The sequence below is a fragment of the Stenella coeruleoalba genome, assembly GCF_951394435.1.
Source record: "Stenella coeruleoalba genome assembly, chromosome: 18".
Classification (NCBI taxonomy): Eukaryota; Metazoa; Chordata; class Mammalia; order Artiodactyla; family Delphinidae; genus Stenella; species Stenella coeruleoalba.
The window spans coordinates 77,179,893-77,196,122 of record NC_137164.1 but is presented as its reverse complement, the minus strand read 5'-3'; the positions used below and the strand labels follow the sequence as shown (position 1 = coordinate 77,196,122).

At 58.8% G+C, this 16,230-nt stretch overlaps 1 protein-coding gene across 2 annotated transcripts in view; it reads right to left on the bottom strand.

Moving 5' to 3' along the window:
* MCF2L (MCF.2 cell line derived transforming sequence like) overlaps positions 1-11,282 on the bottom strand; it is a 124,839-nt gene extending 113,557 nt beyond the window's left edge. For both annotated transcript variants that reach the window (XM_079903041.1, XM_079903038.1), the window contains exons 1-2: positions 11,157-11,282; positions 5,154-5,326 (exon numbers count right to left, since the gene is read on the bottom strand). In XM_079903041.1, the coding sequence (XP_079759167.1) occupies positions 5,154-5,322 (169 nt within the window). In that variant the 5' untranslated portion in view covers positions 5,323-5,326; positions 11,157-11,282. The remainder of the gene's footprint in view (positions 1-5,153; positions 5,327-11,156) is intronic.
* Between the last annotated feature and the right edge of the window lie 4,948 nt (positions 11,283-16,230).

Genomic DNA, 16,230 nt, shown 5'->3' with positions numbered 1-16,230 from the left:
CCACCTTCACGACGCGTCTGTTCATCTATAACTGTTCTCAAGATTAGAATCTATTTCTAAAAACAGAATCATCAGATTGGTACTTAGAGTACGTCCCACCTGAAATACAAACTGAGGTCAACCTAAGCGAACTGACAAGGAAAGATTTCTGGAACATATTGCATACAAAGATCAAACTATAAAGAAAGAAAAAAATGGTATTAAATAGACTCCAGCGTCACATTGAAAGAATGCTATCACGACTGGCTGGGGTTTATGCCTGGAACACAGAGGACTAAGTATGGTAAAATTCACGCCTGCGCTGTCTCCTAATATCATCTGTTAATAAGAACGTTACGACCATCTCCACAGACGCCAAAGAGGCACCTGATACATTTATTTTTATTTATTCTTGACTTGTTTATTCTGGAGTGTCTGGACCAGGGTGGGGGGTGCCATGGGGGAGGAGGCCTGGCCCCTTCCCAAGCTGTGCCCACGGTGTGACCCAATGGAGGGGGTTGGGAGGTGGGAGCGTGGGGGGGGTTGCCTAGCCCCCCCTTTCCGCGGCTCTGTTCATACCCAGCTTCTCCCCCAGGAAAACTCTCCCACCAGACCTCCCTTCAAAGCTGCTCTGTGCCCTCCTGCCCTCGGGAGAAGCTGGGCGCCTCCCAAAGGGACCACGCAGTGGGGACAGTTCCTGTGGAAACAGCGCCCGTGTGGGCATACGCTTCCGGGAACAGGGTCAGCGTGGGATGGGAGGTGGGTCCTGGGGCCGACAGGGTCCAGGCTCACGTCCTGCTTTGGGAAACGAGTATCTCGGAGACGGTAAGGCTTCCTGATGCGGAAAAACAGAGGCAAGAAACAACTGCGAATGCATGAGAAAAATACACTGGGGCACTCATGGTAGGTCTTTCATCAAAACTACACACACTCCGTGCTCACGAATTGCCGTCGCAGCGTATCGGTTCATAGTCGGCTGCGTCACTTCTTAGAGCACAAGACATGCGGCAGCTCTCGCCGGACAACTAAATGACTTCGCTACCCCCAATCCTGTGACTTTGCTTTCCCAAAATATCCATCGTCATAAATAATGACTCTGGTGAACATCTTTGTTTATGAATCTTCATGACAATTTTTAATTCATTCCTTAGTCTGCATTCTAGAAGTGGAGATTGCTGATTGAAAACAAAACGCTTGAAGATCTTTATCCACACCATCAACCTGATTTCCAGGTCAGCTATAAGGACAGGCATTCTTACCAGCAGTGGGTTTCAAATTTTTGTCCATAACGAGAGAGACAGAGGAGATCCCCGGTGGAAATCGACATTTCTCGGTTCCGTTTATTCCCAGGACAGCGTTTCTTGTCCTCCTGCTGCTGTGTCATCCCTAAAGCTGTCGCTTCTGTTAAGACGTCTGTCCTACCGATCCTGCCTTGTAGGAGAGCCACGTACAGAAAGGCTGTATATTTGCAGCAATTTTTTTTCCTAGTTCTTCGCGGTTAATCGTCATGTTGATTTGATGCAGAGCCCAGACAGGAGCAGCGCTCGCTCTGCGGGGTCATGGGGTCATGGGGTTGCAGGCGCAGCCCCAGGGGGAGGATGATGGGCGGGACGCCGGGAGCACTGCTTCTTGGAACAGGTGGGGTGTTTGCCAGTCCTGGACAGGCAGGCAGGATTCACAGGGCGAGGCCAGGGGAGGAGGAATTTCTGGGCGGTGGGACCTGGTCAAAGGGCGCAAAGGCTGGCCCCTCAGACACCCTCCTGGCTAGCAGACATGGTCATACTCAGAGGAGGGTGTGGCCCGTTGGTCACCTCGGTCATATGGCATGTGTTATAAAGCACACAGTCAAACAGAAAACCCGCTAAGTTTCTGATGAAACATTAACAGACTCGCCGCTGCTACTGGGCATGCTGCGCTGGCTGCCAGAGATGGGTCCTGGGGGCCAGGCTCTGGGCTGAGGGCTCCCCAGGCATCCTCAGGCCTGTGAGCAACTCCTCCAGCCGCTCAGCCATCACTCCTCGTTCTAGGTGATGCGGCCTGTCCGTGCTAAGTGAAGATGAGACACACCACGTCAGCTCCCTGAGAAGAGCATGCAGGAGACGCTGGGGGACAGAGGACTCCCCTGGAGTCCCCAGAGCTTTGCAAGGTGGCCGGGGGGTTGATCAGCTCGGGGCTGTTCGGGGCCCTTCTACTCTGAGACCTGCCCCATCCTCCGGCTGCCTCACCCGGCCCTGGCGCCCCGGCAGCTGCCGTAAGAAGATGGTCAATCTGCTCCCAGCGTCAACCTGCAACACACCAGCTAGTCCCAAGTATTTATAAATTCCTGAATGGTGCTGTGTTCTCTAAAACACAGCTCCTGAAACAAAAAGGAACTCCTTCTAGCTGCCTGGCTAATATAAAAAGTCCAAATAAAGACCAAGGGATCAGGAAAGGTTAAAAATGAGAAGTGAATCACCAGAAGTTACACCAGGAGCTCCGTTTCCACCAACAGCGCATGTCTTTTGAGAACGTCCCCCTCGAGACACACAAAACCACGAAGAACAGACTGACCGGGCCGGTGCTCTTGGCTCGGTCGGGAGGGTCAGCAACACCACGAGGCTCCCAGGAAAGGACGGACGGTCCCGAGAGACAGAATGAGCTTCGGGAGACACGAACCAGGAAACCGCGAGCGCGACGTCCACCCAGTTCTGCACAGCTCGACCCCCGAGAGGGCCGCGATCATGGACAGTCACTCGTTCTCCTTAAACTGCAACCACCACCCAGACCAGAAACACTGGGGACAGACAGCAAGCCAATTTCTCTCCAAGCATCACTTTCCTGTGGTCGTTTTCCCCTTTTCTGAAATGCATTTTCAGCCCAAGCGAATTGTTTCTGCAAACCTCCCTCCCCAGAAATGTGCATGGCCCAGGGCCCCTCCCCGAGTCTCCTCCGACCCCCTCCTCAGGAGCCCCCTCCCCAGAATCCTGAAGGATCTCACACCGTAGACGCACTAAGGTGTTGGGTTCAGCTGCCAGCAATTACCGACATGCTAAGGTTTCTGACCCAAACAACAGCAACCTCACAATTCAACGAATATTGGAGGTGGCATCTGACATCACTAAAGACACTATTAGCCAATCGGGACAGACAGAACTTTCTAAAAAGGAAACGTGCGCGGCGATGGTGGTGGGGTCCTGCCCCTTCGCCGCTGCTGTGACAGGGAAACTGCTACGCGTTCTCAGCTCCCCTTCCTGCCCCGAAACTCAGGCTCTACGATGACAGCAGGCGTTTGGAAACACGAGCAAACATTTCCAGACAAATGCATCCTCGTGCCCCGCAGCCTGCTGTGAGGAACGGGGCCACGCCGGCCGCGGCTGTGGGCCCACTGTCCTCTGTACGCGGCGCGTGCGCAGCCAGGGAGACCCATCACCCCCCGGTTCCGAGGCACGGGCGGCAGCAGGAGCTCGCGGGGACCTGCGTGTGGACACGAAGGCCTTGTGTGGACGGGGAGGCGGGAGCGGGAAGGCCCCCTTGCCACATCGAGCTCACCGGTGCTCACGCAGCCCGGCCCAGCCCCCCCGACCTTCTCCAGGACGAGTGTCTGCTGATGTGGAGTCTGGGAGTTGGGCCAGACAGATCAGCCCTTCACCTCACCGTCACCCAGTTCGACAGGAGGAAACCAGCTTCCCTTCTGGTTTCAAAACCGGCGAACGCTTTCATGACCCGCAATCCCACTTCTGGGGATGCACCCAAAGAAGGGGAAGCAGGGCCTCGGGCAGACATCCGTGTACCTTGTTCACGGCAATGCTGTTCACAGCGGCCAAAAGATGGAAGCCACCCGAGTGTCTCAGCAGACAGTGGATAAACAGTGTGGCCCATCCCCACGAGGGAACAGGCCTCAGCTCTGAGGAGTGAAGCCCCGACCCGGGACACAGCACAGAGGGGCCTCCGGGACCCCGCGCTGGCTGCAATAAGCCACAAGGAGACAGACGCTGTCTGACTCCATGGACACGAGGTCTTTGAAGGAGTCAGATTCACGGAGACAGAAAGTGGACAGTGGGGCCCACGCTGGGGGAGGGGAGGGCAGGGAGCGTTTCACGGGGACAGAGCTTCAGTTTGGGAAGATGAGAAAGTTCAGAGACGGACAGCGGACGGTTGCACAGCAGCGTGAATGTACTTGATGCCACTGAACCCCACACTTAAAAGTAGTTGAAGTGGCCAATTTCATGTTATGCACGTTTTACCACAATAAAAATCTAACAAGTGATTTCAAAGACTTAAGTTCTGACACAAGCAGACTTCATACCCCATACGCCCGCAGCAGGACGGAGCCCAGGACACAGCCGGCGACCCGAGGACTCAGCGCAGTCTCAGGACGGCAGCACTGCCCTGAGCCCCAGCCGTCCAAGCCGCCACGGGACCAGCCCGGGGCCGAGGAAGCTCCAGCGGCAGAGCCGGAAGAACCGTTACCCAAGTCCCCGGATGAGTCTCTGGCTTTTGGCCCTGGCCCAGCCCCAGGGGGACGTACGGCCCAGGCCAGCGCGCTCACCAGCAGGTTACCACTGGGCCTCGGGTGGCCGTGCGCGCGCGTCCCTCGTCCAGCAAAAACTACTTTGGGAGTCAGTTTGGGAAGGAATGGCAACAAATGACTAAACACAGGCCAAAGTAAGAACAGGAGCGACGTCCCTCCACTAAGAGGTGTGGGGAGAGGGCTCGGGACGGCCAGGAACAGGAAGAAACGTGGCCCGGGCCTGGACCAGGGGTCAGGCCGAGCTCCGACGAGGGCGGGTGGGCACCGCCCAGTGTGTCCCGCGGGCCTGGGCCACGGCTGTGGTGACCAGTGCAAGCCCGGCACCACCTCAGTCTGACAAGACCCCAAATCCAAACAACGGCGTGCGTGGTCCTAAGCTGAAGCGAAGATGGGGAACCGAGCCCTGGGGGAGCACCGTGCTCCGTCTAGAGCCCAGACAGGTGCGTCCCGTGGTCCCACCGGAGCCAGCCTCGGCGGGTCGACCGCCAGGATGCCAAACGGGCAAACGTGCAGGGTGACATCTCACCCACACGAGGGCAGGGGCAGCCCCGGGACCCAGCCTGGGCCCGCCCCCGCCGCACTGTTCCCCCAGATCTAAAACACGTCGGTCCCCCCGGGAGGACCAGAGGCACGATCAGGACCCAAAGGTGTAAGGCGGCCCTACCTGCGGGTGTGGGCGTCCCCCCCGGCTGGTTTTGAACGAGCCTGATGACGTCAGACACATCGACCCGAGGGTCACTTTCTTCCTCTTTGGCCTCACTGGGCCCTCGCGCGGGAGGACCACTGTCACCTCCAGTCTCCTTGCACAGGACGAACCTCCAACAGCCGAACATGAGTCTGCAGAGCGAAAAACGGTTTTAAAAGGAAACGCAGCTCACGCAGCCAAAGACATCAGCCGTGTTTCTTTGAACAAAACCCAAATCACCAGACACAGCCTGCAGCAGTGTTTATTCTGAAATGGATGCAGGTTACTTAGAATTCAAGTCATTCTTCTCCAGTGAATTTCTACTGTGCCAACGTGCAGCTGAAGCAGCAGCGTGCTCTCATAACGCAGAAATGGGGTAACGCGCGGCCCGAGCAGCAACATTACCTACTTCCGCTGCTTAAGGAAAGGAAAAACCTAGATTTTCCCCTTGGCACTTGGGCTCTCGTTTCAAGGATAAAAAAGCCCCTGGTTCTCCTGGTTTCAATGTCACAGTCGAATCCACTGAACTGGCAAACGTTCAGAGCCACTGCCCCCTGCGCTGGAAACACCTCCAACCCTCCAGGTAAAGAATGCCATCCGAGTGCCAGGACAAACATTCGAGTCTTACTCCTCCAGTGAAAATGTGGTTAAGAAACTCAGACCAAGTCTTGGGAGGCAATCTTGGATTTAAAGAGACAGCTAGTGACTATATTTCAAACAGAAGCCGTGTGAAACCACCTGCTGGGTAGATGGGCACCGCCAGCAGGTGATCACAGACGACTGCTTTCTGTACTCAGGTTTCTGGCATGTTTATGGCTCATTGGCTTAGTACCTGGCTGGGCCCCTCCCTTAAGCACACAGATGTAAATCATTCAGCCTGGATACGTTCTGCTTGGGGGTCCCATGGCAGCTGCTCAGATGCTTTCTCCACTCAGGTGCCTTGTCCTGCTTCCAGCCGCACCCCACGGGCAAACCCTTGTTAGCCCGGGGAGGAGGCCACCTGGACACACGGGAAAGGCCGCCCAGCTGCTCTGGATGACCCTCCTGTTCCCACATCTCCCCCTTCGTGCCCCTCCCTGAAGCCCCTCCCTGGCCACCTGGCCGCGCGATGCCAGCCCACGCCCAGCACCGTGCACAAGCCCACCACTGCCAGCGGTCCCAGGGAGGGGCTCCAATGGGCCGCCTACATGAGAACCACAGCTCGACCATCATTCCAGGGGGGAAGGGGCTGCCATGGGGCAGGGGACACACAGTTCAGGTTCCAAACCCTCTGGGGCTCCACCAACCCCATACTAACAAGGACAGGTGGCGTTTCCTCCCGTCCCCTCCTCTTCCCACCAAAACCTACAATGCCACTGGGCTCCCAAAGGCACGTCCCTTTGTCTTTATCAACACTGCCTTCGGTCAGTACCTTGTCTGTTTTATCCGTTACCCACACGAGGCTTCGTGTCACTTTTCCAGGCATGTCTTCAGATCCCTGTAACGTTTTATTAAACCCATTTGCGTGACCCTATGATGAGGGACCTTCCTGGTGACAAGAGACAAGGGAGCCACAACCCACACCGTCTCCTCCAGCAGGACCTCAGCCCTCGGCCCTGGTCCTTGGGTCCTGCTGCGTCTCCCCAAGAAACCCAGGCCAGGCAGGTGCTCGGGGGGGTGAAGACAGATGAGAGACGCTGGGCCGAGCGCACGCACATACCCAGACGCCAAGCGCGGTCAGACCCGGGACTAGGCTTCTGGTGGCTTCAGTCTAGTTTTGACCTTAAAAGTAGGAAGAGAAATTTCCCTAGCTAAAAATAAAACAAAACCCCAAACCCTCTTTTGTCCTCTTTTTTTTTAAATTCTACTCAGAGAATTTCCGACACGAGCAGGCCGATCGTGATTTCAAGTCTCCAGAAGGAACAGAAAAGGCCGGTGTGTCTGCCTCACGTTTGCCGCCAGTGGCCGTGATGTCCCCCCCCCCACCCCGCCCACTCTGGGAAAGCCCTTCCCCAACCCAACAAGGCGCTGCTGGAAGTATCAGCGGCTGCTCAGGCTCAAGACACAAGTGCAAGAGCCAAGGTTTGCTTTTTTTCTTTTTTTTTTTTCCGGTACGCGGACCTCTCGCTGCTGCGGCCTCTCCCGTTGCGGAGCACAGGCTCCGGACGCGCAGGCTCAGCGGCCACGGCTCACGGGCCCAGCCGCTCCGCGGCCTGTGGGATCTTCCCGGACCAGGGCACGAACCCGTGTCCCCTACATCGGCAGGCGGACTCTCAACCACTGCGCCACTAGGGAAGCCCCCAAAGTTTGCTTTTAATGAGCTTGTTCTGAGAAACAGAAGAAACGTGCCCTTCGCCTGACCCAGCTAGAGGACGGGTGAGCAACCCGCTTCCACAGGACACCGTCCAGGGCTGCCCCCCTCCCTGCGGTCAGCCTCCAGCCCCGAGGCTGCTGGTGCCAGGGGCCCAGGAAGGGTGGGGCTTCTGCCTTCCACTGGGAATTTACTTCTCCAGCTGCACGGACAGCAGCATCACAGAGGTGCTGAAACAGAGACAGGCCAGGAGACAGGGCGGTTTCTCCAGCCCTGTGCTTCCCATGGTCCAAGGGCGCAGAGGACAAACCCAGACATTAGGCCCACATGGGCTGTCGTTCTCCTCTGTTCACGTTAAAAATCTCAAGGCTTGCGTAACCACAGCACCAGACCCTGTCGGTGCCTTTCGATGTCCTGTTTCCCACCGAAAAAGCCCTGACAAGCAGTTAGGACAGAGATGACAAGGGCTCACGCCTGGTCTTGGCCTCCGAGCTCCAGGTGTCCTGCACACAGACGAGAACTCGGCCACCGGAGGCTAGACACGGCCAAGCACGGTGGGGCATCCACCCCAGGGGCTTCCCTGGCTTGCCACCTGCTCAGCCGGCTTTCCCTGCTCCCCTGCTTCATCCCCCTGGGCGCTGAGGGCGCAGACACAGGGCAGCCCCACCCCAGGGAGCTCGTGGCCCGGAAGAGGGTTTGTTCAGGGACCACAGCCATGGAGCAGTGGGGCTCCGCGGCGCTCACACCCACCGCACCGTCTAGGGCACGAGGAAGGGAGGTAGGGGCTGTCCAACTCGGTGCCTGGGACGGGCAACCCTCAGGGAGGGGAAATCTCCGCTCCGCCCCGCCGCACCCTCCCTGCCCCCCAGGCCCGTTTTGTGGGACAAGAGCAGAGCCTTCCCCGCGGGAGTCGGGCCCACTGTGCCCCGTCTCCAGCCCTGAACTCAGAATGAGACACAGACAAGGGAGGAGGAGGAAGTCTGTGAAGATGTCCAGCCCTTCCAGCTCCACTCTGGCGTCCACACCAGTACCTTCCTATTTGATCTGTTCAGATTTTGTCTTTGTTTCCACTCGGTAATTTGAATAAAGTTCTTCACTTTCTCAACAGATTGGACGGAATGCCCCCAGCGGTGACTGACACCCACACTTCACCTGACACGTCCCAAAGGTTACCCACCCTGGCGCAGGCTCTGCAGACGGACCCTGGACGGCTCCCTGCTCAACTCCGTGGAGCTGTGGAGGGACTGGTCCTGTGGGCTCCAGAGAGATGCTGGGAGGTTCCGGGGACGCCAGCTTTCCTGGGGATCCTGGGGCTGTGACCGGGGCTGTCCTGATGCTTGAGGGGGTGCTTCTGGAGGGGCCCCTGACCACAAAGTGAAGCGTCCGGCTCCAGATGTCCACGAGTTTCTTGGTAGACACGGAGTGTCCAGAACCCCATCGTGGGCTGGAAGTCCCCAGCCTTCTACATGGGGAGGCCCAGAGGACACAGGATGCAGCCGTCCCCAAGGCGAGGGTACTACGGGCCGGCTCCGCCAGCATGAAGACTCCACACGCAGCCCTGCACGCCCTCGGCCAGGTTCAGGGTGTGTGCCTGCGGTCAGCCCAGCGTCTCTCGTCTGTCAGGTAAGAGCTTCACCCAGGCCCTCCCGGGCTCAGATGAGGGTGGAATGAGTGAACTTGAGAACAAGAGGCTGAGCTTTACTACGTAGAACAGAACAACAGAACGTCACCTTCCCGTCACTGTTACTGTTACACTTCTAATTTCTTCTCCCAGAGCCTCTTAAAATAGCACCACATCAACTAAGCTGGTGGCCAGATGCCACGAATCTGAATCTGTAACATCCCAGGCCAGTTTGTTTCCGTCACACAAGTACCCCAGTAACCTTCCTTTCAACTTCAGGGTTTCGCTGTTTTCAAAAGGTACTTAAATGCCTATGGGCAGAAGGCTCTTCTTTCCAAGCGGCTGTACTTTACTTCTAGTCACCAGGATGCTGCCTCCCAGATAAATGTCCAGTTTTCACAACGGAGCCCCAAACTCAGAAAGAGGGTCTCGTGGAAAGCTGACCTTGGACCGCTGATTACAGTGACCGCTGACCTGAGGACCTGAGTTCAACAGAAGCCCAGCAGTGACAGCGGGGTGCGGGGGGGCGTGAAGACACTCAAATTCAGGAGAAAGACGGGATTTCAAGCTGCATTTCAAGCCCAGAAGTCCTCTGTCGCCGAGCTCCGCAAATCCGATCACCTTGACAAGTTAGGCTGCCGCCCTCCTCTTGTTCCGAGGGTCTCTTGTGCGAAGACCACTCTGGAAAGGGTCTGCCTGAGCTGTGGCCACGAGGGTTGTAACCAGGCTTCCGGCGCATATGGCCTTCAGCTCTCCAGTCACAGCCCTTCACACAACAGTCCTGGCTGCCAGGGGAGGCATCACACGGGGCGGGGCTGAGGCCACAGAGGCTTGGGTGTTCCCGACCACAGCTGCACTAGCGCCTGCCCAGACTGTGAGGCCAGGACCTGGGAGGGTGCCCCTGCCCCAGGGGGCGGGGGTCCTAAAATAGAGCTGAAAACTCTCTCTTCCTACCCCTCCAGGGTTGACTCACCGCAGAGAGAGCGCCCGCCTGGCTGCCCCCCGCAGGACCGCAGGGCAGGACTCCCTCCGACCCCGTGGTGGTGGCCTCTCCTGCTGCAGTGGGTCCCAGGAGGCTGGAGCAGAGCTCAGAACTCAGGTCCCCAAACCAGCTTTGGGCCAGTCATTTCACCGATGATTTGCATATTAGAAGACCCTCCAGCGCAAGGGCTCCTTCCCCAGGGCCCGCGCCCTTCACCTACCTGCCCAGCGGGGTCCCCTGCCGGCCTGGGGCCCTCGGCAGACACTCCAGCACCAGCAGCCCCTGGGGGACGCACTTCTATTTCTGTGGCTTGGCTCTGCCCCTCCCAGCGGTCACACATCCTGGGGCCTCCCACGGCCACCCCACACATCCTGCCTGTGCCTCAGGGTCACCTTAACCCCTTCCCCGTGCAGGGCTCGCAGGCGGTCCATTAGGGGCAGGGTGAGCCACGTGGCCCCGGATGGGGACGCTTTCAGTGAAGTTAAGAGGCTGCACCTGCTCCAGAAGAAAGTCTCCTTCAGGACCAGCTCCCGCGCGGCTCTTATTTAAGTGTCTAGCGCTACAGAAAGGCAACAAAGTGTGGTTTTGAAAAACTGGCAGCAATAGTCTCTGGAGTTGAAAGAGCAAACGGCATTATTTCTAAACTGCAGAGCCTACTTTTCTGCGGCCCGGCTGAAAAGCAAAACAGCCAGGCTGGGGCCACGCCACTCCCGCTGCCCGGCCAGGAAGGGCAGAGTCAGGGGGGGACCCACGCCCCAGCCGCCCCTAGCACACCTGTCCCGGCACCTGCTGGGGGTCTGCAGAGCCTGGAGGTCGGCTCCTCCGCAGAGGGAACCCTGCAGGAGAAGGCCTGGGAGTGACACCTGCCTGGGCGTGCGGGACCCCGGCCCCGGCAGTGGGGAGGGGCGTCTGTGCGCGTAAAGCCCGCGCTCCGGCCCCGCCCGGAGTCCCCAGGGCTCTCAGGGGTCGCACGCTGGGCGGGGGCGGGGGCGGGAGGCGAGCGGAGCCTCCGGGAGCTGACCGAGCGCCCTCCCTCCCTCCCTCCTCCCCTTCCCCGGCCCCACTCCCCCCTTCTCCAGCCCCACACACCTGCGCGGCCGTGGGCCCGTCCTCGCCGTGTCCGAGGCCTCCACCCGCAGGTGCCCGCGCTGAGGCCGCTCCCCCTCGGCCTGGGGGAGGGGAGAGGGGAGAGGGGAGAGGGGAGGGGAGGGAGGGCAGGAGGGCGGTGGGGTGGAGGGCCGGTCAGGCGGCGCCACGAGAGTGGCGGGGGGCAGGGGAAGGAGGAGGAGGAGGGTCTGGAGTAAAGGGAGCGGTGGGGGAGGGGACAGCGCGGAGCCGAGTGGGCGGGGCCGGGAGGACGCGGGGAGGGGAGGAGGGGGAGGAGCCTCCGAGCCCCGCCCCGCCCCGCCCCCCGCGTGTTCGCACGCTCGCCCCACGCGCCCCAGTCGGCCTGCGTGGGGCAGGTGCCGCTGCCCGTGGGTCGAGATGGGCGTCGCCCGCGACCTGCTCGGACCGGGCTCTGGGTTTGCGGATCCCGGGGCAGGAAGTGGTTCTGGATGAGCCGGCCGCGGGGTTCCCCGACCCTGCGGCAGCGTTTGCAAGGAACAGGAAGGCGCCCGCCTTTTCTCTCTTGGGTCTTCCAGAGTTCAGGGCACACACAAGTGCCCGAGTAGAACTCAGAAAATCGAGGTGCACAGAAGGACTGAAGCATCCCAAATGTTGACCTGAGTATAAACGTTATTTTAGTTGGGGCTTTAAAACGTCTGCATTTCGTGGGTCACGGTGGGAAATGTGAGTAACAGGAGCGCGGGCTTCTGCCACGAAGGTGGCCAACATGGACCCCAAAGGCTCTAGGGCGCCCCTGGGGAGGCGGGGCGGCGCCTCTGAAGGGCTTTCCCCTCAAAGTGCGGTTCCCGCGGCCACGCAGCATCGCCTCGCAAGTCCGCGTGCACTTCCCCGGCGTCCCGGAGCCCAGGCGGAGGCTGGGGCGCCGGGCTGGGCGGGCAGGCTCTCCCGCTACGGGATGGGTGCGGGGGAGGGCAGGGCTCCTGGGTGGACAGGACACCAGCTCCTTCACGGGCGCAGCGGCGGCCGCTGCAGAAGGAGGGTGGCCTGAGGGGACAGGACGGTAAAGGCAGGGAACTCCCCCAGCTGGATGGTTTCCTCCACAGAAGTGGGGTGGAGGGGTCCACTGGAAACGCCCCTAAGAACCTGCCAGGGTTGGAAACAGGTGCCTCTTCTCAAAGGGCCTGGAGACCAGTCAGGTGTGCCAGCGTGGGGTCCTGAACTAAGACCACGTCCCTCTTTCCCATGACACACCGAGGGCTTGGGTCACGGGGATGCCCTCCCAGAGGCTGTTTGAGTATCACTTACCCGAAGCGTGAAAGTCCAAAGAGAGGCAGCCTGGCGGCGAGCACGCCCGGGAGGGGTTCTCTACAGAGACGTGCGAACAGACAGCACCGCTGGTGCGGAAACGAGGGGAAGCAGTCGCTGACCCGCTCGACCCCGGTCAGGGTATCTGCAGGCTCAGATCCCACGGCCGGGCAGCACGGACTCCGACCTGAAGCCCAGCTGCCCCAAGGCGGGCGTCCCACGAAGGGTCCTGGGTCCCCTTCTCAGTCGCCCGCACCCGGAAACAGGCCAGTGAGCCCGGGGCCCCTTTCCTTCCCCGTGAAGGCTTTCTGCCTCGGGATGTGGTGAGTGACATGGGGAGGACACAGGACACGGAGGACAACGCCCCAAGACCCCTGTGCTCTTAGAAGTAGTCAGGGCTCATTAAAGTCGCCGTAACTCAGGGGGAGCGAAGCCCCAGAACAAAAGCCCGGCGGGCGCCCTGCTGGCGGCGGCCTTTGGGGCCTAGTGAGCCCTTTGTGCCGACTCTCCCGGCTTTCCAGGCCCCGAGGCCCCGGGGAAGCACAAGGAAATTAGCATCACAAATGGAGTTCTAGGAAGAGCCCCCGAGGAGCTGAGCTTAAGGAACAGCTCGCCTGAGGAGCCTCCGCTCCCGCGGTGTCGGCCCCCAGGGTGAGCCAGAGCAGGGCCTCCGGGCAGGCAGCCCCGTGGGCTCCCCGGAGGCGGGGCTCGCGGCCTGGACCCTGCGCAGCTCGGGCGTGCGGGCGCCCGGCAGGTGTGAGGGCCGTCCTGGGACGGCGTCCCCGCTCGGTCACTGCTGATGGCCGCTCGGGGAGTTTGGAACTTTGCCGCTTGAGATTAAATCCTTTGTGGAAAGCGTTGCTCCCACAGAGAAGTTTGTGTTAAAGGCAGTAGTAACACCCGAGCGGGGAGAACCGCCCCGCTCTCCGGAAGCCTGGGGTCCCCTGGGACACACGGGAGGCCAGGTACGGGACCCGGTCCTCTGCAGTCCCGAGGAGCCCTGAGGGGCCATCCCTCTGGGGGCTGGGGGGCTGCCTACCCCATCGCTAGGGCGTCGGGGCCCCAACCGCGGGGAGGACCAGCGGGCCCCCAGTCGGCAGCATCCTGGCCCCGACCCTCCCTCCCCCCCGCTCCTCCTGAGCTGAGGCGCCTCAGGCCCGGGGCCCCGGCTCTGCTGCGGCCCGGCGGGGCGGGCAGGCCCCAGGCCCCGTGCTGGCTGCTGCTCTGGGCGGCTCCCGTGGGACGAATCAGTCGGGCTGTGAACACCGGCGCGGTGTGGGCAGGACCCCCAGGACCCGCTGGGCCCACGGTGGTCACGGGCTTGCACCCCAAGGTGGACGACGTGGAGGCCGCAGTGAGTTAGCAGCCCCGGGTGAGGGGAGGCAGCTGAGCTCTGCCCTCAACCCCCCCCCCCCCCCGCTGCTCCCTCCCCACGCGCATCCCAAGGGTACAGCCTCCATGGTCGCCCCGAGTGCCCTGCCACGGATCCCCCAGACTGATGGGTTGAATTGTGTCTCCCCAGAAAGGTATGTTGAGATCCTAACCCCTGGCACTTTAGAATGTGACCTTATTTGGAAATAAGGTCTTTACAGACACAACTAATGTAAAATAAGGTCATCAGCGTGGGCCCCTAACCCAATGTGACGGACATCCTTATAAAGATGGGACGTTGGGATACAGACAGGCACAGGGGAACGCCTGCCTGATGGAGGCAGGGACAGGGTCTCCAGGAGCCCCAGGGGCAGACCCTCCCTCCCAGCCCCGAGGGAGCCAGCCTGATCTCAGACTTCTGCTTTGGGGACTGAGGGACAGTCAGTTCCTGTGTTTGAGCCGTGGGCCACCACAGCCCCAGGGAACGGGAGACACATTTTCTTCCAAGTGGCTTTACTGTGCTGCCCGGTGATTCTTTCACACTGTGCTGTCCCCATGGAATGACCTCCTCTTAACTATTGTAAGACGACCTACAAGTGCAGCAGCAATAGCCAGTCTTCAGGTCTCACACATTCAGGGTCACTGGTCTGTGTTTTAGCCTTCATGTCCCTAACAACACATATATTTTCTGCTCAACTAGTTTCTAAGGATTTGGGAACTGTAGTCATTCATAAACAAGACAAAGTCTTAGCTAATTAAAGCACATGTTTATTTTGATACTTGGCTTATATTTTGAGACTTTACAGTAGGTCTTTTTAAAATTCTAAAGGTACTGAAACTGAGTCTCAGAGGAAATTTGATTTTACAACCCCCTCTCTCTCTTTGGATCTTGTAAAAACCAAGTGAATAAGAGCACTGATGAGTGAACTTTTTCAAATTATGATGTTGTGTAACTATTCTTTGAAATTCATTTATTTACTTTCGGCTGCATTGGGTCTTCGTTGCTGCGTGCGGTCTTTCTCTAGTTGCGGCGAGCGGGGGCTACTCTTCGTTGCGGTGCGCAGGCTCAGTAGTTGTGGCGCACGGGCTTAGTGGCTCCGCGGTATGTGGGATCTTCCCGGACCAGGGCTCGAACCCGTGTCCCCTGCATTGGCAGGCGGATTCTTAACAACTGAGCCACTAGGGAAGTCCCTGTATAACTAATTTTAAAGGATAATACATACTCTTAATAAGTAATACAGCTAGTAATCCATATTTCTCATTAAAGTTTTAACAAATAAATTGGGACAGGGTCTGTCATAGGCCCCTCAGGTACAAGGCACAGCCCTTCTCATGGTTTCTGGGGTGTTATGAGTTCTCATGCCTTGCAGATGGGTCAGTGGAGCACACAACACGATGTAACGAAGACACGGGGGCCTTGAAGAATGTGCTGTGTGGGGCATTAAGGGTAAATTTCTCTGGGTGTCAAGCGCTGACTCAAGATCACCTTTAGACGTGACACCTGTCCACTAGCTGTGGGGTTTGATGTCTTGAGTAAGAAATTCTTCATCCGATTAAAGATGCTGCATCTCTCGATTTCTGCTGGGCCTCCGTCAGGCTCGATTAGGACTGATGCACCTCAATGAGGAATTAGAAGATGGCTAATTAAATGCTCCTGAATTATTCGAACGGCCTGAATAATAAAAATGTACAAAGGGGTGAGCATTTTCTGTGGGGAAGTTAATACGATGATACAGTTTTAGTGGTATCCCCTTAGTGCAAGAAAGGAATTGAGAAATTATGTGTTTCTAAGATTTTTCCATGAAAGAGGATGCTTAATAACATGGGTGTTGATCAAGCTGGGATGCGACCCAGTAGAATAAAGGGCTGTGTTCACGGGAACACAGGCGCGCAGGCTGGCTGTTCACACCGCAGAGCCTCAGGCGAGGGTGCCCTCGCTCGCTCCTCCCAGCTGCCGAGGTTAGCGTGGTCACACGTTTGGGTCACCTGAGGCAGGTGTGGACACCGGACCACAGCAACCAGCAGCCCCGGGACTCCGACTCACCTGCAGCATCTGCTTCCTGTCGCGTCTGTGGCTGTGTTGGCTGCTGGCGTTTGGTCTGACAGCCAAGGTCACCCACTCAGGGTGAGTTACTCGCCCCGGCTGTGTGCTTGTTCCATGGTGTTTGGGAGCCGGGAAAAAAGCCCCCAGTTTAGAACTGTGCCCGGTGAAGCCAGAGGCCTGAGCCGGTCCCTCCCAGGGAGCCAGTCGGCCCTGAAGGGGCAGTCCTGCCCCAGCCCAGGGAGGCCCTTTCTCAGGACCCTCGACCTGGCTCCACCCTGGTCCCCTAATCCCAGGAATGAGACCTGGTGCGAGGATGTGTGGAGTTTTCTGAGGTTGAAGCTTTCAGAGGAGACAGGGAGCTTGGTGCTGGTGGGA